The sequence below is a fragment of the Talpa occidentalis genome, unplaced genomic scaffold (genome assembly GCF_014898055.3).
Source record: "Talpa occidentalis isolate TD23 unplaced genomic scaffold, MPIMG_talOcc4v2.1 talOcc4.5, whole genome shotgun sequence".
Classification (NCBI taxonomy): Eukaryota; Metazoa; Chordata; class Mammalia; order Eulipotyphla; family Talpidae; genus Talpa; species Talpa occidentalis.
In genome coordinates this window covers 6778479-6802555 of record NW_023604861.1, presented here as the reverse complement: position 1 = coordinate 6802555, position 24077 = coordinate 6778479, and the positions used below count along the sequence as shown (strand labels likewise).

Here is a 24077-nt window from a genome sequence, read left to right as displayed (position 1 = left end):
AATTCATATGCTATCTGATGTGAAGTGGGATGCTTTGTACCACACTACACCATTAATCTAATTATAGATAGCTGCGAATGAAGTGCTGTCTGAGCTGGGAGATGGAAGAAAATAGCCTTTTGTCATTTAGCATGACTCTGAAGCTAGATCACCCTTTGCAGGGCAGTGCTGCAAAATGGAAATCTCAATAATATTGCTGCCTGTTGCATCTTTTCTAATTACACCCGCATTGTAAACACAACTGGGCGCTGATATAAATAGAGCTGTAGATAGGCTGTCATGTGGGTTGTCGGAGAAAGTCCTCCGAGTGCTGTTGGATTAAATGATGCATCCTGATTGACAGCTACCCTGAGACGGGCCGATGGAGTTGTCACAGCGTCATGCTAACCGGCTGCTTGGCTGCAGCTGGACCGGGCGCGCTCTGCTGTCTGTGGTGGCACCTTCTCGGCCTGGGATGGCCACGAGCTGGGGCTCTTCTGGCTGATTTTGGTCGGTTTCATTGAGCCCGATGGATGCTGAAATGGATTGGAATGCATCTTGTGTGGCTCTGAACCCCTGCTAAGTTTGCTCCAAGTGGTAACCACCTACCCACAGAGAATTTCGGGAAGGAAAACAAGGTTGAGTTTGATTCTAGTTCCACCTCGGTGTTGTAATCTATGTTTAGGGGGATTATTTTCCCCCTAGTTTTTTTTGACACGCCAGTGTTTTTAAAGACGCGTCATTTCTGCTTCTTTGGAACATGCGCAGTTTTTCTCTGGCTCAGAGTTAGGAGAGCAGAGTTTCAGGGTGCTCCCGGGGCACTCCCTGGAAACGAGGGCAGCCTGATGCTGAGCACTGTCGGGGCCAGAAGGCGCGCAAGACTTTGAGTAAGAAGAGATTCTTACATGGGAAGGGATGGATCTGCCACCTGACTTGGGGCGACGAGTGGCCAAGGGCTTTGAGGCTAAGGTATGTGATGGGAAGTGATCTCCAGTGAAGGTTCATCCCCCACCCTTGACTTGGTCTTGGCTGACCCGGCCCACAATCGACTTGAACAAGCGGCACTGACTCTCCACATCCAACTGTCACGGGAAGAATGAGCTAGAACTGGAAACCAGACCTGAGCCTCGGAAGTCACCACGGGAAGACCATGAAAAGCAGACGAGGAGGACTCCAGAGGGCCGGCAGGCTGGACGCCATCCGGAAGTGCGTGTGGGGGTGAGGTGCCGGGACCCGCAGAGGCCTAGCCAGGGGCTGTGGGGTAAACTCCACGCGGAGATCCCGCACTACACGAATCCAGCGGCTGGGAAGGCGGGGCCTCCTGTGACCATCGCGTGGAGTGACCCCCAGTCTGGGCAACTTTCCTCTCTCTGGGCCCCGAGCGTGAGCCTGACAGGTGCACAGGGCCGCTGGCAGGAAGTTGTGTTAACTGAGTCCTTTCAACAGCATCAGCCCCTCCCTAGCCCCCCGCTGGTTCTCCCCCGCCCCCCAACCACATGCCCCTGCCCTCCCCTATCCCTCAGGGCCCCCCCCCCCTTTGGAGCTGTGTGCCCGTGTTAAAGACACTCCCATTAGGGCCTTTTAATTGTCCATCTCACCACTTTCTTTCTTGTCCTTTCATCTCTGGTAGGATTCCTTTTTCTTTGTTTTGAACTTGTGGGGAGAAATTTTCTTGTTAGATATGGTCTGACATCGCAGACACCGTCAGTTTTAATTTGCTTAGAGTTGAGGGGTCGTTGTTACCATGATTAGATAACACCTCCAGTCATTGTCAGGGTGGTTCTGGAGCCCCGCCCCAGCCAGGGAGCACCTGTTCTCTGCTTTGACACAGGGTGGGGGGTTTGTTCAGTCCTCGCTAATTCGTCTGTGGTTTGGGGGCGCACCTCCTTAAATCCACAGAATGAAGTCCATCGACCTGTGAACCCAAAGCTTCTCAACTCAGGCCCCACCAAGAGCAGCTTCTAATCATGTAAGCAGAAGACCTGGCAGGGGGAGAACATTCTGGCTTCTAGAATAGTCCTCCCCTGTCCTGTCTACTGGCCGTTGAAATCCTTGACTCCCACCCCCAAAACATCACCATTGTGGTTTAGCTGCTTGGGGGCGGGCGGGGTGGGGGGAAGCACTAACTTAAAATCAAACTCTCATTGGAAGTTTTGTGGAATCCACTGGGAATACTTAACTAAATGCCTTGCATAAAGCCAAACTCTGTGCCCATCACGGGCGCTTGCCTGAAATCCCTGCCGAGCCTCCTAAACCTTCAGAGAAACCAGTCAGTAGTGGTTGTGATCGTAAGCTTGGGAAGCCCTCGCGCACGTTCTTAAGTGACTTCTGGAGCAGCACAGAGCTGTTGCAGTTCTCTCCAGGCAGTTCCTTCTGCGGGGCCCACTGCCCCAGCTCGGGCCCGGCCTGGCAAGCACCTCTGTCCCCCGCGCGGGCCAGCCCAGAGCTTGTTTTAAGAAGGCGTGTTTGTGTGGGCACGCCGAAGGGGTTAGGACAACATCAAAGGTAATCTTGAAAAGAGAACCTTCTCTCTGCCTCCTCTTTATATTCAGAAAGGTCATTTCTAAGCCAAGTATTTGCAAGGAGGCCTCTCTGGAGGCGTTTACCCGTTGTTATTTTTTACTTGTGATTACAATAAGTCGCTTATCCCCCAAACAGATTTAAGAACAATAAACAAATACAAAAGGAAAAGGAACATCTCATCAGTAACAAAGACTGCATCTAAAGGCATCGGGTTTTGTGCCTCTTTTACATCTCTTTCCAAGCAAAGCAGGAGTCCTACGGAGAAAGGAATCCAAAAGATAGGAAAATTACAAAAATAATAAAAGGGTCCAGTTTTAGGCAGGACCTTGTAATTTCTGGGGAGAAACGGAGTCGCTGCAGTCCTCGCCCTTTATTTCTATTAAGTCTTGTTTGTGATATAGTAAAAAATTGGCTTTTAAGGGTATATTCACTGTGGTGAAATGTGATAAATTCTATTATACTCTCTTTGCATAAAGATACTTGCCCTGAATTTCGAGTTTACGTGTAGGAGTCAAATTGTGCAAAACCAGTCAGGAAGCAGTGAGTCTGTCTCCCGCACTGAACACGGACAGGCAGGCCCGGGACCGCGCCCCTCGCAGTGGGCCTGGGGTGAGGTCAGCTGGAGTAACTTTGCTGCGGACACTTGTGCTTCCAGTGGTGTTGGGGTTCCTTTTCCAAGGCAGGCAGAGCACAGATACAGAAACTGTGCAATTCATTCACCCGTCCTCCCTGCCTCCCTCCTAGGTTTAATGAAGGACTCGAAGGTAGATTCCTCCTGGATAAATAGTCCCTCTGCCTGGACTGTTTGCTAGACTGACAGCGGAACGCACTCTCTGCTTTTCCCAGCCACTTCTGACTCAGATGAATTTTAACAGGCGCAAAAGGCTTTTTATTTGCACTGTAATTTCACTTGAGGATCCTGTCCTCAGAAACCGGCAGACACTTGTATGTCTTGATTGCAAAACACACACTCAGGAGTAAAGAAAATGCAAAAATGTTATTATTCAACCTGTCACAGGGTTGCAGGTCTGCTGGGAACCCAGGCCTTCAGGCTCTGCATCGTCCCCACCCCCCTGGCAAATAGGCCCTGGAAAGAAAGAGCGCACTTACAGCCCCCTGGACAGAAGGCCTCCCGGACAGGAGGCCCCGCGCCCACAGGAGGCTTCCTGTTACAGCAGTTCATTTCCAAGCTAGCAGTGGGGGGGTATGCAGGCACACCAGGGAGAGCTGGTATTCCCCAGGAGCTCCAGGTGGTTCCTCCTCCACCCAGGGACACTTCCTCAAGCCATTTCATTTTCTTTCTGTTCGGAGAGACCAAACTCTGGCTCTGGCTGGAGGATGCGTTCCCAGAGATGGAGGGTTTTCCAGGCAGCGATCCTCATATCACAAATGTGTTGTGGGACCCAACTGCCTGTACTGTGCCACCGTTGTTTAGAGCCTCTTACAAGAGGTGCCTACGATACTTGGCTTTCTTTCTAGGATTTAAAAATCCGGATACACTGCATCTCAGTGCAGAAGGGTTTCTCATCCTGGGTCGTCTCCGTCTGCCCGAACCATCTCCTTACGGTGGAGAGGCGATGCCATGCTGCGCCTGGAAGGTTAACGTTTCCAATCGTGAATGTAGCGTTTTCTGTCACTGGAAAAACTCTGAATTCTAACCATTAGGTTGCCCCAAATGAACACTGAAACCCTTTGTCTTAACTTACTGAGACGCAGCCCCGCAGCCCCCTCTGCTCGAGGGCTCTGAGACAGCGGTCTGCTGCCACCTACTGGCGCCTGGCGGCATCGCCGCGCCTTTGGCCGACCCGGCTCTTGGAATTTGCATTCATCAGGTTCAATTTGCAAGCACTGAAAATTCCGTTTAGTCCATCACATTTTTGAGATGTTTTCTTAACAACAGAGGATGGTTACTGTTGTCACTCATTAATGACGGGAATAGTTCTTCTTTCAAGAGAGAGGTTTTAAATAAGTTGTGGCATACCCCACATGCCAGAAACGAATGAATATATTTTGTTTTTATGACAATATCTAAACACCGTTTCATTTCAAAGATGTCATAATTTCCATTTAAAGGCTACAGTCTGACTTGATTGAGTGCTCCTTTTGAGGGAAGTTCAGTCTTTAAACTCAGTGTTTTATGTTTTGTTTTTTTCTCCTGAAGTACAAGGTGCACATCTTAACCAAACTGGCTGCAGAACTGAACAAATTTATGCTGGAAAAAGTGGCGGAGGACACGAGCAGCATTCTGCGCTCTCCGATGCCTGGCGTGGTGGTGGCCGTGTCTGTGAAGCCCGGGGACATGGTAAGGACACGCTTGGCGGGGGCGGGCACACTGGTCAGTGTCTGTGCGGTCAGTTCCTCCCCGGGTCAGCTCCCCCCGGAAACCAGCAAACTAGCTTTGTACCTTCTTGCTCCAGCTGCCTCACACTTGAAGGAGGTTAGTGATGGCTGCCTCTGCCTCCCTCCCCATGGTCTGGCTCTGGGATGGAAATAAGGCCAAGTTCTCTGTTACCTGGCATTTTGCATTTGAGGAAGTATTTGATTTTAAATTTCTATGTCCTTTTTAGCTTTCTGTGCTTTAAGCATCCTTGGAAAACTCAGCCCATGAAATAACCCTCTGATAGGGAACTTTTTGTGTGATTTCTAGAATAAATGGGAAGAGCTCAGGAAAGGTCACCCCATAATCTGTGAAGCAGTGCACCTCTGAAACTTGACAGAGGAAACCTTGGAAGATGGCGTGATGCTTTTCGTCTTTATCTTGTGACGTTAAGGCAAATATCACAACTCTATTTGTATTTCTTCATATGTTTAGTTTCATGGTAACAAGCCAAGGACAAATTGGTAGGATGGAGGCATGTTCTTAGGCCAGGGATGGAAATCTGTGTTGAGTGGCAGCAAAGGTAAAAAGAAATCGAGTTAAGATGCAAAAGGAGGCCCCCAGGGGCACTTAAGTACTTGCATTTTTATTTATGTGCTGGAAAATAACAGTCAAGCAAGCTAGTTCTTAATAGACACTACGGTGATTCCACTTATACTTCACTTAAGTCACGGGAGTTTATATATTTTCCAGTAAAGATCATATTAAAACTGCCTCTGTATTTCCTTTGTCACATAAATCAACAGGGAGTAAAGCGGGCGTAGTTGGCATCGGCTTCTAGAACAGTATTTGCTTTTATAAATATTAAGGAAAAATAATCAGTTTTAGTTGCCTAAATGATTAGCCACGAGATTGATGTGTGAAGCTGGAATACTGACTTAGCCATTGCTTTACCTGATGATACAGAAATTGAAATGCCAGGTTTTCTGGAACAGCATAATAGAGGCTAAGTAGCAATGAACTGTCACACTGACATTTCTGGAAGAAAGCATTCCTAAGATTGTCTAACCCTGGATCTAGGACAGGTGAGACTGCAAGATTGTGTGTAGTATGTTGAATATGGAGGAGGGGGCTGCCTCCGCCTCATTTCCCAGGGCTAGCCCTGAGATAGCTCCTTGGCCTTGGCATCTGGAGGGCCTACACTCACTGCCTCATCAGTGTAGTCAATGGAATCTTCTAGAAACTGGAGGCCGTCAACAATGTGAGGAGGTTACTTTGTGTTGTTCTGTTTTCATTGTCCTTGAGCCTTTTCTAGAAGCCACGTAGGCTGTATTCTGTCATCCTGAGCTTGTCCGTCCTAATTGTGAGGCTTTAATTATAAAAAATCATGTTTGGGCTTTTAAAACAGAAGTGTTTCACTGAAATCCTTACTTTTCTAACACCTGAGTCCAAACCAGGGAGGAGGGAGGGAGGCAGCTCCTGCTGAGAGCAGAGAGGAGGGGTCAGCCGGCAGCCAGCTCCTCCCGCCTGCCTCGCCAGGGGCCCAGAACAGCAAGCCTGCAGCCAGCCGCTTCCCAGGACCGCTCCTCCCAGCCAAGCCTGTCCCATGCAGAAGGGGCTCGCCCTCACGCCCCCCACTTGCTGGTTAATCATTGTATGTGGGAAGCAGGGCATTTAGGAAAAGGGAACAGTGTCATTAGTCCTGGTTCTCTGGGGTGGCGCAGATCCTAAAAACCACCACCGATAATTAAATGTGGGTATCAAGAATGGTTTGATTTGAGAACTAACTGGGACCTCAATTTTATGTAGTCTTTGAAAGTCAGAGTCTGGGAGCAGGGGACTCCCAACCACCTGGCTCCCAGCCTCTGCCACGCACCTCCCCGATAAATGCTCTTGCAGGCGTGTGCCCTGGCCAGTCAGCTCACGTCTGCTTTCTTAGCTTCTGAGGCCACTTCGGAGCCGTGCAGGCGTCTTTCACATTCTGTGATGCTTGGTAAACAGTGGGTTTCTCTGGAATAACTATTCGTGAATAAGGTCACAGACTGCTAATACCTAAACCGATGCAGAGCGGGAAGGCTCATTGCTGGCTCTCGCCACAATCTCTGCGGTTAAATCTCCTCGTGTAATTAAAACTCAAGGAACTTTCCTTGGACCAAAGGCAAGGCACTCACTGGAGGCCATTTCAGGAAAATAGTACTGGTAACTTTTCAGTTTTGCGCTTTTGAATTATTTTAACACTGCAGGGCAAGCTGTGCCTTCTTAGGCATAACAATAGCTGAGCCAGGCTCCATGTTACCGGTAGTTAGACACTGGCTCAGCCAGCTCTGTGTTTTCAAGGAAAGCAAGGACCTCAGAACAACTCAGGGCCTGTAAGTATTCTGCTTGTCTTTGAAATTTATTTTTTATCATTTAAATTCCAGTAATCTCTGATTTTTATCTTTAGCGTAAATATAATTGGACAAATCTTAGGACTGTGGGCCTGACGGTGACACGGTCCACAAGTGTCACGTAAGGAAGAGCAAGTCTGTTTTGTCGAGGGAACCATTTTAACAGAGTTTGCAAACCTCGGGACATGAGGGTCTGGGCTGGCTGTTCAGAAGGGAGAGTGTGTCTGGGGGCTCGTGTTCTGGGCCTCCCTGCCTTATGCACAAAAGCTAGATTCGACCCCAAGGCCTTTTTTTTGGGTTCACACAGCCAAGGCTCCTGACACTCCTTCGATGTCAATCACACGCTATTTAACATTAAAGGTGACAGCCAGATTATTTTGTAATGATTATATACTAGCCTTTGGCACCTCTGCGGGGGGAGGGTGCTAATGAAGAAACAGTAAAATGCTTGCAGGCAAACAAACCTGGAAGAACCAAAGTCGGAGAGGGCTACAGACGTCAGGAGCCACACACTTAATCCAGAAAACAGCCGAGTGACTTTCTATGCCTTTTTTTTTATTCTCCCCTGTAAATATTTTTCCAATGACTGGTTTTCATTTCCTTTTGAAAAATACCTACTTATCTGTACATTTCACACCATCATAACCCTATTAGCATCAAAGCCAGCATTTTTATAACTCATTTGAATATTCTCTGTCAGAAAGATATTCGTGAACCAAAATATGAAATGGCTGAAGACACCCCCCCCCCCCCCCACCCGAGGCTTGTGGCTGCCGAGTGGGGTGCACAATTTCATTTTGTCTTTCAAGTAGGAAACAGTGACTAGGAGTACACTTGCTTCAATAGCCTTTTGATGTCAGAAACCAAATAATAAAAATGAGGCAACCCAGGGGCTGTTCTAGTCTCGCGTTTTACGGAGGCCTTCCCGGTCACTCGTGGCTTCTGCGGCTGCCTCAGGTTTGGCCAGAAGCAGGCATCGTGTTCAGTGTGTGCACATCGAGACAAGCACCGCAGGAGACTAAGTACCCACCAGGTTTCTTGAAGTGTTACCTCGTGACTTGCTAGTGTGTGAGGCCCAGGGAGGGAATATAGCAGCATTAAGTACCTGTTGCTGCTTTTTCTTGCTCCTTAGCCCACCTGATATTAGTATGACAGACTTAGGAGTATTTTTGCGGAGGAAGGTATTTTTGAGAGGAGGAAGGTCTGCTTGGCAATGGCACAGCAGGGTAATCAGGTGTCTGGGATAGTTGTTCTCAGCAACAATGATTATGGGGCAGAAGTGGGGTGCTGTCGTGTGCACCCATGAAGACATAACATGATTAATCCTCCTAATATTAATAGGGGTGCTACCCACATCTCACCCTGATTTCCTTTCCTCCTTGCCTGTGCTTCTGTGGGGGCCCAGGGAGCTCCAGAGTGGGGGATGGCCACTGAAGAGGGCACACGGCTGGGCCCGGAGACCATGATGCACACGCCTCCCTCCGCCCTCACTGGCTGAGCATACAGAAGTCGCACATAAGCTTCGCGAGAGAAATCTTGAATTTTCATGTCTTGAAGAAGCGAGACTGGAGCCCCTTTTGCTCCTGGGGCCTGCAGATGAGCAGGGTGGACGGCGCTGCCCATGTGGCTTATCTGGCGCTGCCTTGTGCGCCTCGCGCGTCACTAATTGTGCCTTTCCCTGGCAGAGGACCTGGTCTGGCTGTTTGATCACGTTTCCAGCTTCCGGAATCCTTGATTTACCATCGTAAAATAATGGCAATAATTAAATTTACATATTTTATCACAGTGTTTATTCAAGCAGTTTATTTGACAAGTTGCCAGACCTTCACCCAACATCAGATTGTACTCCAAAGCGAAGGGACTCCTGTGCTCACGCTTGAATATTTTTAAACTTTAAATGATGAAATATTACACATACACAGAACGTTCTGCGACAAGGCTCACGCTCTCTGTTCGCGCTCTCGTATTTAGCGTGTCAGGATGAGACTCCACTCGCGCGGCGAACTTGTCCCGCAGCCTCTCCGCTGCTCGCGTCTGCCCTTCCTCCTGCAGAGGCTGCGGCTCTTCTGAACTTGGCCCTCTCCTCTTTCCCAGATAACTCTGAGTTTTGAACATTAGCATTATTTTTTGTTGGAGGCAACAACTGGGGGAATTTTTACAGTCGAAGCTAATGACGATTCTCAGTGTAAGATAAAATATTTGTATAGGTTCAATGAAATACTGCCGGGGAGCTTTCCGGCAAGTTTGGCATCTGATTTTATTCTTCAGGGCCTGATCTACCTGGGAGGAGGCGGTAGGTTATCGCTGTTTCCGTCATTTTTGACAAGGACACTTCTCCACCTACCAAAATTCAAAATGTGCTTTAATAGCATCATGTCCGCGAGCCCGTGAAGCCAGCACAGCCCACGGGGCGCAGAGCCCAGGCTGGTCTCTTGAAGACGCTGTAAATGACATCATTTTAACTCGTTCTTTTTGCAGAACTAGAGGCTTTTGCTTTAGTTTGGAGTTAACTTAGAGGGCAGTAGGGAGTAAGAGTTTCTTCATTTTAAGTTAAACTGGGCTGCTTTATATTGGCCGCAGTCTGTATTCCTACCCCGGCCCGCCTCAGCCCCTGCACTCCCTGCTGGGGCCCCTGCGGGGGGGGGGGGGGGGTGCAGGCACCTAGGAAAGGAGCCTTGGGCTGCATTTCTGTTGCCTCCTCTTGCTCTGTGAGTTGCTGCTGCTGCCTTCCTGGATGCATAAATACTGCAAGTTCTCCGGGGAATCTCCTTCCCTCCTCACAGGAAGAGCCCGGACGCGAGGGCACGCTGCTGCTTCAGGAAATATCAGGGGCTGTTTGCCAGCCTATCTTACCGGCTCAGAAAGAGGAAGTTATTATAATCAGATCCTAGCAGTGCCTTTTAACCAAATCTGCGGTGCCTTTCTCTTGTGGCTGGAACCCGCATCTGTCTTCAGATCTCAGGGCTTTAAAATGCATTGCATGCAGGCACCTGTGTTCTAAGTAGCCCGGCCTTTAAAAATGTAATTGAAGGATTTTCACTTTTGTGGCTCCGTCAGCGGGGTTGATATTGATCCGCGCTTTTGGGCGGCCCAGCGCGGCAGAGGGGACACCGCGGCGGCCGGTAAGCCCTCCGAGCCGTCTGTCTAATTTGGCAGAAAGACAGAATGTCGGACAACAAAAGAAGACTCCTTTTCCATAAAAATTCTTCCTCCCACCCACCCTCTTCCCCCAAAAAGGGGGCTTAATGTTTCAGCTGCACACAGTGATTTGGTGCTCACTCTTGCATTGAAACAGTTGCTGTCTGAACAGGCAGGAAACAGTTTTCTTTTAATTGCTAAAATCATTCCGAAGTACTTCACGCCCTGCTTCTCTACAGCAGATGCTGTGCATTAATTGGCCTGCATAGAAGTGACCCAGGGTTCCTTGCAGCGGGCCCAATTTTAGGCAGAGGGTTTAAATAGCTTATTTATTATTTTGTATGATCTGGCGGGCATTATGGGCTCCTGCACGTGTCGTGTTTCATGGTCTGCAGTTTCTAATGTCATGTGGGTTTCAAAACCTGTGTTTCTCTGGTAATGTCCTAGCAGCAGGTAAGCTCAAAATACCATCCATCAGGAGCTAATTTTTTATCCAGATACTCCAATGACTGATGAGCCTGTCTTGTGTATGAATGTTGCGCGCAGTGGAAAGCCATATGCCACTGGCACAGTTTCCCGGGCATCCTTTACAGTTGCTGGAGAGGAGGCTGCCGGGGGAGAGCAGCCCTCCGCGCCGTCCGCCCCCCGCTATTGAAAGGATGGCACCTTCACAACGGCCCTGCGCGCGGGCCGCAAAGGAGGGCCGGGGCCGTCTTCAAGGAGACCGGACGCCCGTCCGCCTGTTCTGGAGCAGCCATCCGAGCGCGTTCTCGTGCTAGGGACCTTGTTTTGCTCCCCGTCTGTTCCAAACAGACCTGAGCCCATTAGAAGAGCCTCCCTCGTGTGGGAAGACCACAGCTGTTACTGTAAATCTCATCCCGTCGCTGTATCACCCCCATTTTGTGGCTCTGAAGGATGAAATTGAGAGATGGGCTACTGTGCGGTGAGCCTTCACATCTCCAATTTCAGGCCTTGGCCATCATTTTCATGCTTTTATTCCAAATCAAATAACATTAGCGAGCTACACCCCCTTCTGATGAGTGTCTGGGATGGAGCACAGCTTTCCAGCCTGGACTTTTGGGGGCTTCCTTTTGTGGACGGGGAGGGCTCTTCCCCGCCCCCCCACCTTTTTCTCCCTGCACTTTTCTCTGCGCTTTCTTGGTGCGTCTGCGCTGGGAACGATACAAGTTGCCAAGAGCGCCCCAGTCCTCCCCGCTTTCCAAGGGGGACCACGTGTGGGGAGAGGGGTCTGTGTCTTTTCATCTTTGGGGGAGGAGGGACGCGAACTTGGTAGAAGGATATTGGGGGCTTTAATCAGAAATAAGAAGTGGCTTAAATCATTAGCACAACAAAGCACACCATAGGCTTGAAGATAAAAGTCCCTGGGGACAGGGTCCTCTGAAAATAAATGGAACTTGATAGATTTCCATATCATTTATAACTTCCCTTAATTACACTTGGAAGACTTGCCAGTAAAACTGGAAAATTGGCAGCCTCCATCCATTAGAGTCATTTTGCCGACCATGGCAAGCAGCTGGCTTTACTGGATTTTATTTCCCATCACTCACAATTAATCATCAGCTGGAGATGTCTGAAACTCCAGCCCAGAGCCGGTGCCCGGTGACATTCGGGCTTTTAACGGGCTCAGATCTGCCGAGTAAATGGGCCGAGTCTTCTGTCCAGCTTCCTGGTTTGGGGGGCCGGGCAGGCTCCCTCTTAATGAGTGCGCTCTGATAATCGGATGCGAATGTGAACCCTGACCCCATGTCAAAGGAGAGGACGCAGTCAGCCAGATGAAAGATACAGGATTCAGGCCTCCCAACTTTACCCCAATTAGACCAGGAGCCGAGAAATGCATCAGGCCCACCAGGTTTATCGAAAGACTTTTGAGGCTTGTGACCACTTCGTGAAGCTCAAGGTTGCAGACGCCCCGTCACCGTCGCTGAGTCTCCGCCGGCTGGTCCCCGAATGCGGGAGAGGCCTGTGCACACACACGCCAGCTGGCTGAGGGGAGCGGTGCGGGCCTCCCCGAAGCCACCTGGGGAGGCGGAGGAATCGGGAGTGGGAAGCTGCTCCCGAGCTCCCGAGATGGGGGCGGGATGGCGGGCTTCCCCCTGGTGCAAGGGAGGGCTGTGGAGCCCGCGTGGGGCCTGCCGGGGGCAGGATACCCCAGCTCCAGCCCTGTCTCCCGTCGGCATTGCTGCGTTCGCGTCTCTGACTTGGGTTGTGGAGATGCACTAACGCGAGCTTAGAGGCACCTCCTGTGGGGCACGGCGTGGCCGGCTTCCCCGAGTTCTCTGCTAGGGACGAACCGGTGACGACAGACTAGGAACCATCGCCCGGAGTGCAGGCAGCGAGGACTGGGTGACTTGAATTTCCCTTCAGGGAGAGATTTCCCTTCAGGGAGACCAGCAGGGGCAGGGAGGCGGGGGACAGGGTGCCCTTCCATCAGATGGCCAGAGTCGCCGAGCCGCAGACGGGGTGTTTCCCTCTGGGGCTTCCTCGCCGCTCTCCTCACCCCGGGCCCAGCCAGAGGTGGTGGTTCTCTGATGAGTGATGGGGGGCGGGGGGTGTGGCTACCACTTTTGGTCACCTGCATGTCACCTCCTTGCCGGTGACCCGCGTCACAAGCCCCCCGAGCGGGCCGGGGGAGAGGGCCGTGGGCAGCGACAGGTCTGCGCCTTCGAGCGGGGCCCGCGCGTCTCCGGGCCTTTGCTTGTGCTGTCCGCGCACGTCCGCGCCGACTGACCGGGAGGTCCCCTGGGAAGCGGTGAGGGGCCCTTGGGCCCCCAGGTTCTGCGCCGCGGGCTGAACAGGATGAGGAGCAAACCTGCAGGGACCCCTGGCGTGGCGAGCCCGGCCCTCAGGCTGCAGGACCGGCCCGGCGGGCGGCGCGTGGGAGACGAGGCCGCCCGTGGCTCCGTCCCTCTGCGCAGGCAGCCGCGCTGGCCCCAGCGAGGGGCGCCGTGGGGACCCCTGTCCCGAGCTGGAGGCCCCGTCACGCCAGTTGAGTTTCAGATCCGTGTCCCGGAACACGGCCCCTGGAACGTGCGCCCGTGGGGCTCGTGGGGGGCTCGCACTCAGGGCCCACTGGGGTTTCCCGGGCGCGCGGGATGGCGGGTGCCACGGGGGGGGGGGCCAGGCCGCGCCCAGGGGAGTAGCCGTTCCCCACCCCTGCGGGCCTCGGAGGCTCCGCGGGCCCTCCCTGGCGGCCGGCCCTCCGGGTCGCGGCTCGGCCCGCCGTGGCATGCAGCTGCCAGGTGAAAATGAATCACGCGGGCAGCGAGCGCCGAGCCCGCTGTCTCTCCTCCGTGCCAGCACCGAAGTTTGGCAGCCCCCTCTTCCTATGTTCCTGTGCCAGGAAAAGCAGCCCACCACCTGATCCGCGGAGGAGGGGAACCCACAGCGCCCGGCGGGCCCCACTGCCAGCGAGACAGCTTGTGCCACACAGGGGGGCCGGGCCAGGGCGTGGAGATCATCTGGGGACTTCAGGAAAGGACGCTCCGCAGGCGCTTCTGCAGCCCTGGACGGGCTCCGCTGGGGTGGCTAGCGGGGAGCCTCGCGCCAGGGCCTCCGGGTTCCCCCAGCACCCTGAAATCTGGCCGCCCCAGGAAATGACTTCCCGTTTCAGAGTCCAGGAGCCCTTTTCACAAGGAGGGAAGAGAATCCGGCCCTGCTCTTTGCCGCTTCCCCTCAGGGGCAGGCAAAATACAGAGTGACTGTAAGTCACGGCTGAGACCCGGGTGGAAGCCCCAGCCCGACCTCCGGGGGGCCGGCCTGGATTTCCCTCTGTGGAAGGCGGGTGCTGCTCAGGAGGCTGGACTCAATGCTCAGGGGAGCTGCTGGTCTCGTGCCAGGAGGAGGACCCGGCACAGGTCTAGAAATCATCCGGGTATCGGGGGCGCCTCCTGGAGTCACCGGACATTCTTGCCCAGTTTGCAACAGTGGGCGATGCCTGGCTATTCCCAGCCCCCCAGGGCTATAGGTAGAAACGCTCCATTTTTGGGGTCGCTTTACTGAGACCAAACTCAAACAAGTCCGGTTCACCCCTTTCAAGTGTGCACCCCAGTCACTGAATCGGGTCAGAGCTGTGCAGCCATCACCTCAATCTGAGAACATTTTTATCACCCCACCAAGAAACCCTGTACCATCAGCAATCACTCCCCTCCCCCCAGCCCCTGGAAACCACAGTGCTTTCATGGAGATCTGCCAGTTCTAGAAAGTTCCTCTCAATGGAAGACATCCATTGTTGTCACACCTGTTTGTGCAAAGGAGATTCAGAGGTCCTCAGGGGAGCCTACCACCAGCACCCCGTCCTCTAGTGTCGGGGATTTCCTTTTAATACTGATAGTCATTTTTCACTTCTCTGTTAACTTGGGGGTACATGATTACCCCTCACAGATGCACACGCTTCACTTACCAGTACTCCAGTGTCAGGAGGCCCCTTTCCTCCCGTCACCTCCTCCCTCCCCTACCCCTCCAGTCACCAGGTTATTTTTCAATCTAAAATCATTTTGGGGCCTCCCTGGTGACGCAAGGGGTTAAGCACCACACTATGAAGCAATCCACAGCCTCTGCAGCACAAGTTCGATCCCCGGCCAGGGAGCTACCCACATGGCGCGGCAGACCTCTCCTGTCTCACCCGCTGCTCCCCTCAGCAGTGTATTTCAGTCAGTCTGCCTGTTCTGCTCCCCACTCTGTCTCTGGTGAATCCTCTCACCCCCCGCATCTCTGGCCTGTGCCCCAGCTCTTGTATGCATAAATAAATAAATCTTCTAAAAAAAAATTATTTTGGCTGCACTTCTGTGGTCCGTGTTCTTTATAGCCCATCGAGAAGCAAAACCATCTGGTATCTTTCACTTTCCGACTCTTTTCACTTACTATGATCACCTCAAGATCCATCAGGTTTTTCCCAAGAGCCACTATTTCATCTTTAAAAAAAGTGGTTCATTGCGTGCATATTCGCCAATTTCTTTATCCAGTCGTCTTTATCACCTAGCTTGGCTCTGCGACTAGGCAGCGCGGGCAGTTACACTGTGAACGTGCAGGCGCGTGGACCTTGCCACGGTGGAGTGCTCCTGAGCGGTGTGTAAATACCTCACCTCGCAGCGGTATCACATGGGATTTCCGTGTGTAGTTTTTTGCCTCTCTCCATTCTGTTTCCCGTAGAGGCTGCACTAAATTCTGCCACCAGCAACAGTGGAAGAGGATTTCTTTCTCTCCACTTCCTCGGCAACGTTGTGGCTTCAGGTTTTCTTGATGTGGGTCATGCTCACAGGGGCGAGGGGGCATCTTGTGGTGGTTTTGATTTGTGTTTCCCTTAAGTGAGACTGAGCACTTTTTCATGCGTCTGTAGGTCCTCTGGGTGCCTTCTTCGGAGAAGTGTCTATTTAGACCTTTTGCCCGTTTTGTGACTGGGTGTGTTTGTTGTAAAGTTGTGCGAGCTCCTGTAATTCAGAAGCGGACCCCTCTTCAGGCGCGTGATGGCCGTTCAGCTCGCGTCAGTAGATTGCCTTTTGTTTCTTGATGGCTGCCTTGAGGCACAGGCCCTTTCTAGTCTGATGTAGCCCCGCGTGTTTATTTTTGCTTTTGTTTCTCTTGCCATTGGGGATGCCTCCCCAAATATCTCTCGGCAGGGACTTTTTTCAAACATGGATTTAACGACAACTGAGGGACAGGCCTTTCTCTGCTGTCTCTCCAAGATGAACTTGGACCATGACCAACTAGAGGTCATTGCTGCAGCCTGGATAAAATTTGAGAGCATTTGACAAAGAAACACTTCATGGCTTCAGTCTTCGCGCCATTAAAAAATTAGAATGCTTTTAAAACGTGTCCATTTTTTGTTTTCCAGGTAGCAGAAGGTCAGGAAATTTGTGTGATTGAAGCTATGAAAATGCAGAACAGTATGACAGCTGGGAAAACTGGCAAGGTATGTCCCCAAGTTCACGCCAGCCCGCACGGGCTCTGTGACAGGAAGCAGAATCTCCTCCTTTGGATCTTGGCTGGCTCAGCCTGGCGGGAGGTGGGAGGTGCTCTGGCGCCCCAGTCTCTCCCCCACCACAACCAGGACACTGAGGTGGGTGCTCTCTTCACCCCAAGTGGCCCTGCCTGTGGAGAGTGGACTTTGCCAGAGCCCCTTTAATGCTGAGGTAGTCAGAGAACAATTGCTCTTCACCTTAATGCCTTTCAAATTAAGGGGTCTTTAATTTTTAATGTTTACATCTGTCTTAGAGGCAGTTAGTTATCTGAGACTTAGGTGACACAGCAGGAAGTGGTTTTAGAGATTGTCAAAATTAATGCAACTCTTCAAGATAATTTCTCCACAAAGAGCACAATTCAATTTTAGTTTCCGAGGAGCTGAAAGCCCCCAGGGTACACATGTGGGACTTAATGATTTGGGGAGAAAAATGAGGCCATGTATTAGTGGTGAAATTTGTTGAGAGTCAAACTGAAACGTATTTTCTCCTGGAGGGAGTAAGAGAGTCTTTTTCAGCAATAACTTCATTCTTGCTCATGTGACGAAAAAGATGCTCTCGGGGGCAGGACAGGGCCTTTTCTGAAGGCGGGTTTGGGCTGGAAGTGTTGGCACGGTGGGGAGGGTTTGGGTGGGTCTGGCCTTGTGGCCAGGCCAGAACTCCAGACCAAGCCCTGGGAACATGGGGCCCTGACAGAGAGGTACCCGCAGCCTGCAGCCAGGCCCGGGTCTGGGGACAGCGAAGTCTTCGACTGTCACCCTAAAAGGAAATGAAACTGCTGCTCTGGGAACAGGCTGAGGGGGGGCGCCCGGCCAGCCCCCGCAGGGAGGGCAGGGCTGTGCGTTGCTGCCGGCCAGGCCAGAGGGGGCTGCAGGACAGCTGTGCCCAGGGGTTGGAGAGGAGAATGGCATGATGTGTGATTTTCAGGAATTTTGCTGTCTGCGCCTGATTACCTTTTTTTTTTTAAGATTTATTTATTTATGCATACAAGAACTGGGGTACAGGCCAGAGGCATGGGGGGTGTGGTGGGAGGAGCCACCAGAGACAGAGTGAGCAACAGAACAGGCAGACTGACTGAAATACACTGCTGAGGGGCGCAGCGGGCGAGTCAGGAGAGGTCTGCTGCGCCATGTGGGTAGCTCCCTGGCCGGGGATCGAACTCATGCTGCAGTGGCTGCGGATAGCTTCATAGATTGCATCTTAACCCCTGGCACCACCAGGGAGGCCCCCGATTACTTTTTTTTTTTTTTAAAGATTTATTTTTATTTATTTATACAAGCACTGGGTACAGTCAGAAGCGCGGGAGGGTGAGAGAATTCACCAGAGCCAGAGCGGGGAGCAGAGCAGGCAGAAGGACCGAAGTACACTGCTGAGGGGAGCAGCGGGCGGCAGGAGAGGTCTGCGCGCCGTGTGGGACCCTCCTCTGGTGGCCGGGGAGCAGCCGGGGATGGAACCGGCGCTGCAGAGGCTGCGGGCAGCTTCGCGACCCAGCGCTCAACCGCTGCGCCACCGGGGAGGCCCTCCCTGATTACTTTTTAAAGAGCGGGCATGAAAAGGCTGATTTCTGCTCATGTGAAGTAAGTCATTTTTATTCTCAGGAATATTTTTCTTCATGCATTAGTATCATGAAATCTCCATCTACCTGGTTTGGGGGGGACCCATAGCGTATGTCAGATGTGTGCTGGTGTTGGACTACGGTGCTGGCACGATAGTGCACGTGGTCTTAGCTCCCGGGGGAGTGCAGCATGACAGGCATGTGCTGTGTCCTTGGGGCTGGGGCTCACAGTGGAGGCTTCTCTGCTCCCTGGCCATCAGTGCCCCTGAGCTGCTCTTCAGGGGTGTCGAGGGGCTCTGAGTGAATCCTGGACCTCGGCCCTACCCTCATCAGTGGGAGTCCTTCCTCCCACCCGACAAGGGGCTTGTCATTTGAGGGGGCAGGCCCAGCACAGGGGAGCAGGCCTGGCCCTCCCCAGGGCTGAACATTCTCATCCGCAAAGCCTACTTTCCTCTCAGAGAAAAGGCTCCCTCTGGAAACAGGCCGCCTGCTAATCACAGAAGCCCTAGAAATGGCAGCATCGTGAAAGATCCGCCCCATACAAGCCTCGGAGGCTTGAGAGCACAATAACCGCCGTCACTTCCACGGTGGCGTGTGCAGATGAGGCCCTGACTGTGGCTCTGACGCACCCTGGGCCCAGACTGCAGGGGCAGGCCGGGCACGTCCAGCTGGTGGAGCTGCCTGGCACCAGCCAGGCCTAACCCATCGTTCATTTTCACACCTAAGCAAGAACCGCCAAGAACTGGAATGACTGTCTCTCTCCTCCTCCAAAGCTCTCCCCTTGGGGAAGCAAAGCCTTGAGTAAAGTCGGGAGAAATCAGAATCAAAAGGCACGGTGTGAACAGTCACAGCTGGGAGCTCAGTGTCTGTTCCCTGCCACAAAGTACTGTCCGTGCAGCCGCAGGTTTTCTGATTATTTCACTTCCCTCCGGGCGGGAGCGCACGACCCGATGGAGCGGCGCTCCTGGGAGCGAGCCCCTCTGGCCTCCAGGGTAGTGACGTTCTCGCTTAAAAAAAAATTCCCCATGAACTGTCAGAACATTTCTGCAGCCTGAAACCGTGGAGATTTGGGGAGCTGGAGTTAAGAACTCACCCAGCTTGGCTTGAGGACGCCCCCAGACCGGAGCGCACCCAGGGCCGGCGACCGCAGAAACGCCCTAGCGGGCACGGGCAGGGCGGGCACGGATGGGGCGGGTCTGGGGGGGAAGGTGCCAAGGGGCAGCCCCGTGGCCGTCCCGTGCGTGCGGCGCAGCCCCGGCTCTGACCTGGCCGCTGGCTCGCTCTCCCCGAAGCGGAGGGCGCGATTTCGCCCTCCCGGTGGACTCAGGGGTTCTCACCACCCCCTCTTTTTAATTCAAGGTGAAGTCGGTGCAGTGTAAAGCTGGAGACACCGTGGGCGAAGGAGATCTGCTGGTGGAGCTGGAGTGAAGTCTTTCTAGCCTTTCCGGCATCCCCCGGTCTAATTAGCCGTTTGCATCCGTTTCCTTCACACTCAATTTCTTCAGGCGCTTCTGCGGGGACACCCCTGTGCAGCAGATTTCACACGGTCATATTTATTCCACATATAGTCAAAACCAACATTCTGCCAAAAAATCACCAATGGAAATCTTTATTGATATAAATACTTGTACATATGATTTGTACTTCTGCTGTGAGATTTCCTAGTGTCAAAATTAAATCAATAAAACGGAGCATTTGTCTAAATATTAGTTTGCCCTTTTTTTGAATGAAGACAATGTGCATCAGGGGCTACGGCTGTGCCAGTACAATCTCGATACGAGGGTTTCACTCTGCCTGGGCCTTTTAAAAGTTTCTGTGAATCCCAGTTCTTTGCTTTCAGTTTCATAAAGTTACCATCTGCCCCCGTGAAGGCGATGCCGACCCCTTCCTGGCGCGGCGGCCCTTCCCGGGACACAGGTGAGTCCCTGTCCCCCCACAGCTCCCTGGCGGGCTGGCCGGGCCCAGGGCAGGCTGCCCGGGCTCCCGCACCCCAGGGGTCGTGGGTGGGGCTGCCACCAGCTCCTCGGCTGAGACCTGTCCTCGCCTTTTTTGTGGTTTTGTGAAGCAAGTTTCCAGTGAAGAAAAAGGGGCTAAAAATAATGATGATGTGTTTGTGCCAGATGCAGCGCGCGATCACAGTCTACCATTAAGTGGAGGAGCGAGCGCGCTCTCCCAACGAGACGAGGTTACTCGCGATCAGCAGCTGCATTTCCATTTGGTTCTGGATTCTTGGACTACATTTCATACTTTGCTGGGAAGCCGGCAGGGGCAGAGTCGTGCGCTGATTGGAATCTGCGCTGACAGAGGATCAGATGGAGGTGGGTAGTAATTGGTACTTCGTGCCTTGCTAACATTATTTTAAGTGCTGTTTGTATTTGGAAGCTAAGCTTTCTGTCAGGCCTGAAGAACAAATTACTAACGTGCTGGTTCTTCTCCGCAAGGCCCACCCCCAGATGCCGCCGCTTCGGAGGCAGGCGCGGGGCTCTCTGCGATGCTCTGGATCGGGGTGTGCTTTCACCTGAAACGGGGGCTTCAGCTGCGTCTGCCAGCAAATGGGCGCTCCTTATTTTGCTACATGAGCTCCAAGAGCGCCTTCTACCAGCTAAACAGACCCTCCCCCCAAAGGCCCGCAATTCTCCAGCATTTTTGTATTTCCCAAAACATCGGTTTTAAATGATCCTCTTTAATAGTCCCCGTTTCAGCGCGCTCTGCATGTGGAGAATGACATTACAGAGACTCCGAAGTACAGCGTGTTTGTCCTCAAGTGCTTTTATTACCACGGGGCACCCAACGTCAGCTTTTACTTAAATTTTTTTCTTGGTGGTACAGGCCAAAGGCAGTACAGTGGGGCTGCTAAAAGCTCACCGCAGCAGCCTTTACTTTCATTTCAAATGTTATCTTCAGAGAAAAGCAAAGCAAAAAGAGAAGTATGATGATGATAACACATGGTTCTCTAACTGTCATTTAGGGGAATGAAAATCCCAAAGTTTTCTTATCCAAGAGCGTCAAGCCCATGATGCTCTCGAAGCAGCAAGCAATGCGGGGGTCTCAGAGAAAGGGATTTAAGGCACAATCTTGTTATCAGTGTGGCGAAATTATTTGTGCAATCAGCTGCCACGGAAAGATTGTTGTTTTCACTCCTACAGATTGAGTTTGACAAACGTCTGTTTCAAAGGCATCGCCGCGCCTCTGCGCCGGAGGAGTGCGGACGCCCCAGGTAACCCTAATCGCCAGGCCCCCTCTGCCGCGCGCAGCCCCCGCGTCTCATCGGTTTTCTCGGGGATTATAGCGCAGCCCGTGGTTCCCCTGGGAGTCGTAGTTGTCGTGGTAGGGGAGGTGGACCCACTCGGGCGAGTAGGTGGCCGTGCTGTACAGGAAGCACTGCACCTTGGCGTCCGGCGTCTCCGGGGTGGCGCCCACCCCCTCGAGGACGATGGTGGCCGGGGTGCGCTGGTACATGTCGGGGCAGTCTTCGAACCTGTCGAGGAAGTGCAGCATCTGCTCGTCCACGGTGTAGATCTCCCCGGCCACGCGGTGGCCCCTGCCCGGGAGGTGCAGCAGGTAGGGGATGTTGTGCTCCCCCGCGATCACCAGCGGGTAGGGCTCCAGCGTGCGGCCGCAGCCCTGGAAGGCCGCGCTGCCGTGGGCGCTGTCCAGCAGGACTCGGTGGTTCGGCTGGCCCCGCTTCAGCGTCCCGTACACGAACACGCGGGCCATGGCGCCAGGCCTGTGTGGAGAAGGGAAGCAGGGATGTGGCCACGCGCCAGGACTCTGCACAGCTGCGGCCTCTCCGCTCGGGCTGGAAACTGTCCTGGAAGCGCCTGGGCGTAAAACTCGGGGGCTTTGGGGGCTGCCCTGCCCTCCCCTCCCGACCCAGCACCGCCCAGGGCCCCTGGCCTGGATCTTCAGTGGGCGTCTCTGAGCTGCCGGAAAGGCCGGCCACCCCCAGGGCACTTTTCCAGGGAGAGATTCTTATTTGCAGAACACGCTCACCTGTCAGACGGAGCAGTCTGTTCTGGGCTCAACCTCGCAGAACTGTTTCCTATTTTAAAAATTGCACAATACTTAGAGGAAAGTGAGACATGACAAGCAAATACACGTCTGCAAAACAATCACCTGTAATTGGCCACGAGTGATAATTCAGGTTTCAGTAAGAAATTTACGTTCTGGCCCTGGCAGCGCGACCCAGTACAGCTCACCCCGCTCCTGACCATTCCTTGTTCCTCTCGCCAGGCCCTGGAAGGCAAGGAGGCGCCCCTGTGACTCATTGCGGGGACCCTGGCGCGTCAGCGTGAAGGTAAACATTGGCCTTGCCTTGGGCTGGGCCACAGACTGTTACATCATCATCAGAAGTAACTTGTGTAAGTGACGCGAACAGAAGTGGACATGGAAGCTGAACAGGGCAGGCCCCTCTTCCAAGTCTGGTGTCTGCCACCCAGGCTGCCCAGCACTGGGGAATCGGCCTGGACTGGCTTTGGAAATGAACAAGATACCCTATGCGGGAAAACCAGCCCTCGGCGGGCCCACGACCAGCCAGACACACCGGGAGGGTGACGTGTCCGGGGCGCTGGATGTGCCGAGAGCAAGCTCCGGGCCGGCGCTGGCCCCGGACGGGTCACATGTAACTCACAGGCCTTCCACTTTCTTCTAGGCAGCCAGGGCTGGTCTGGGGCTTTGGCCCTTCCCCCCTCTTCAGGGACCTGGGGAGGACAGGCAGCCCCCCTCCCGCCTCAGTCTTAGGGGCCCGAGGCCAAGAGTGGGTTTCTGCAGGCCGCGCCGGGGAAGCGCACTTGGCTGCGGGAGGCGCGCAGGCCAGCAGCTCCGTCGTTTGACAGCCCTGGGTGCCTGGAGCAGGGCAGGGCAAGAGGTGCAGCGGGGAGAGGGCGGGCCTGCCTGGGAGGATGCAGAGAGCCGGGCCGTCCACCCGGACAGGCACAGCAGAGACTGTCTGCAGCGGGGGGGACGGGGAGTGGGCGGGAACGAGGCCGAGGGCACGAGGGTGCAGCTGGTGGGGCCGCGTGGCAGCCTCGAAGACCAGCCTTTGCAAAGGCACCCCCTCCTCTCACTGCTGCGCTGGCCCGTCTCCCAGTGCGGTCTGCACAACCACCTCGGCCGAGGATCGCACCTCAGCCCCTGCGGGGAACTGCACCTCTGTTCCCTCCAGCCCCTTCCCCCTCGGCGCTCCAGTCTGCCCTGCCCCCGCTGCGGACTCCACCATGGCCTTGCGCGCCGTGGCCTTGCCTGCCGTGGCCTACGGGCTCTTGCCCTCACCTCCCTCCAGTCACAGGCTTCCCTGAGCAGCCCCTTTAGACTCACCCATGGTGCCCCCGCCCCTGGCCCGCCGACCCCGACTTGCTCTTCCTGGTGCCTGTTCTCAGCCTCGGCCAGAGACCCGCCCTCCGGCACCGCTAGCCTGGCGTCCTCGGTCACCGTCAGAAAGCCTTTCTAGAAAAGCGAAGTGCCCTGTCCTCTTCCACTCCCGAAGGCCACGCCTTGGAGCCTTTTAACCGCTGCATTCAGTGTTTACCCTTCCAGGCTGGGGACCTGCACGTCTCCAGTCCCCGGTCTTGCCCTCCCGGCCTCCCGCCCTCCCGCAGGCTCGCAGCGCAGTTAGGCCACACGCCGGGCCGGGTGCCGCCCCACCGCCGACGCCGCGTGGCCTGAGGCTGTGACCTCTGGGCCGCAACGCCTGCCTCCGGGTCCAGTGACGGCGCCGAGCCCTGCGTGTCGGGTGAGTGAAGGGAGACGCGCCGTGGCCGTCCCTGCGCCGCAGCCCCACGCCCCCGGCGGGTCCATACCCCCGGCTGCGGCCAGTGCACGCGCGTCCCAGCGCCGCACGCTGTTCTCTGACCCGGCCCGCGGTGCCGTGGTTCCCTTCCTTCCGGGACAACCTTGTGTTGTGCTTGGAATTAAAATTTACGTCAGCTTCTTTTTCCTTCAGCTCCTTGCTCAAGTCTCCAACAGGCCTTCGCCCTCACGCTGGCAGGAAGAGCCGTCAGGGCCCTTTCAGCCCGGCCCCCCAGTGCTCCTCCCGGCCCCCCAGTGCTCCTGCCCGCCGCGCCCACCCCGTTTTGCTGAAGCTTGTGACTCCTCCCTCAAGCCACAGTGTGGCTGGGTCGAGAATTCTGGAAATAATTCCCTTCAGAACGTGAAAGGCATTTCTTCCTCGTCTTCTCATTCCCCAGGGCTGCGCTGAGAAGTCC

At 53.9% G+C, this 24077-nt stretch overlaps 2 protein-coding genes across 12 annotated transcripts in view; one reads left to right on the top strand and one right to left on the bottom strand.

The window, feature by feature from the left end:
* PCCA (propionyl-CoA carboxylase subunit alpha) overlaps nucleotides 1-19810 on the top strand; it is a 299717-nt gene extending 279907 nt beyond the window's left edge. For 2 of the 4 annotated variants that reach the window (XM_037528749.2, XM_054701346.1), the window contains exons 22-24: nucleotides 4664-4804; nucleotides 16196-16273; nucleotides 19234-19810. In XM_037528749.2, the coding sequence (XP_037384646.1) occupies nucleotides 4664-4804; nucleotides 16196-16273; nucleotides 19234-19302 (288 nt within the window). In that variant the 3' untranslated portion in view covers nucleotides 19303-19810. The remainder of the gene's footprint in view (nucleotides 1-4663; nucleotides 4805-16195; nucleotides 16274-19233) is intronic. The other 2 variants (XM_054701347.1, XM_054701348.1) reach the window with 1 other exon arrangement.
* Nucleotides 19129-24077, bottom strand: part of GGACT (gamma-glutamylamine cyclotransferase) — a 30035-nt gene continuing 25086 nt past the window's right edge. For 5 of the 8 annotated variants that reach the window (XM_037528742.2, XM_037528745.2, XM_037528744.2 and 2 more), the window contains 3 exons: nucleotides 21991-22110; nucleotides 21868-21909; nucleotides 19129-21601 (listed from right to left, as the gene is read on the bottom strand). In XM_037528742.2, the coding sequence (XP_037384639.1) occupies nucleotides 21139-21601; nucleotides 21868-21909; nucleotides 21991-22088 (603 nt within the window). In that variant the 5' untranslated portion in view covers nucleotides 22089-22110 and the 3' untranslated portion in view covers nucleotides 19129-21138. Of the gene's footprint in view, nucleotides 21602-21867; nucleotides 21917-21990; nucleotides 22111-24077 lie in introns of those variants that run through there. The other 3 variants (XM_037528747.2, XM_037528746.2, XM_037528748.2) reach the window with 3 other exon arrangements.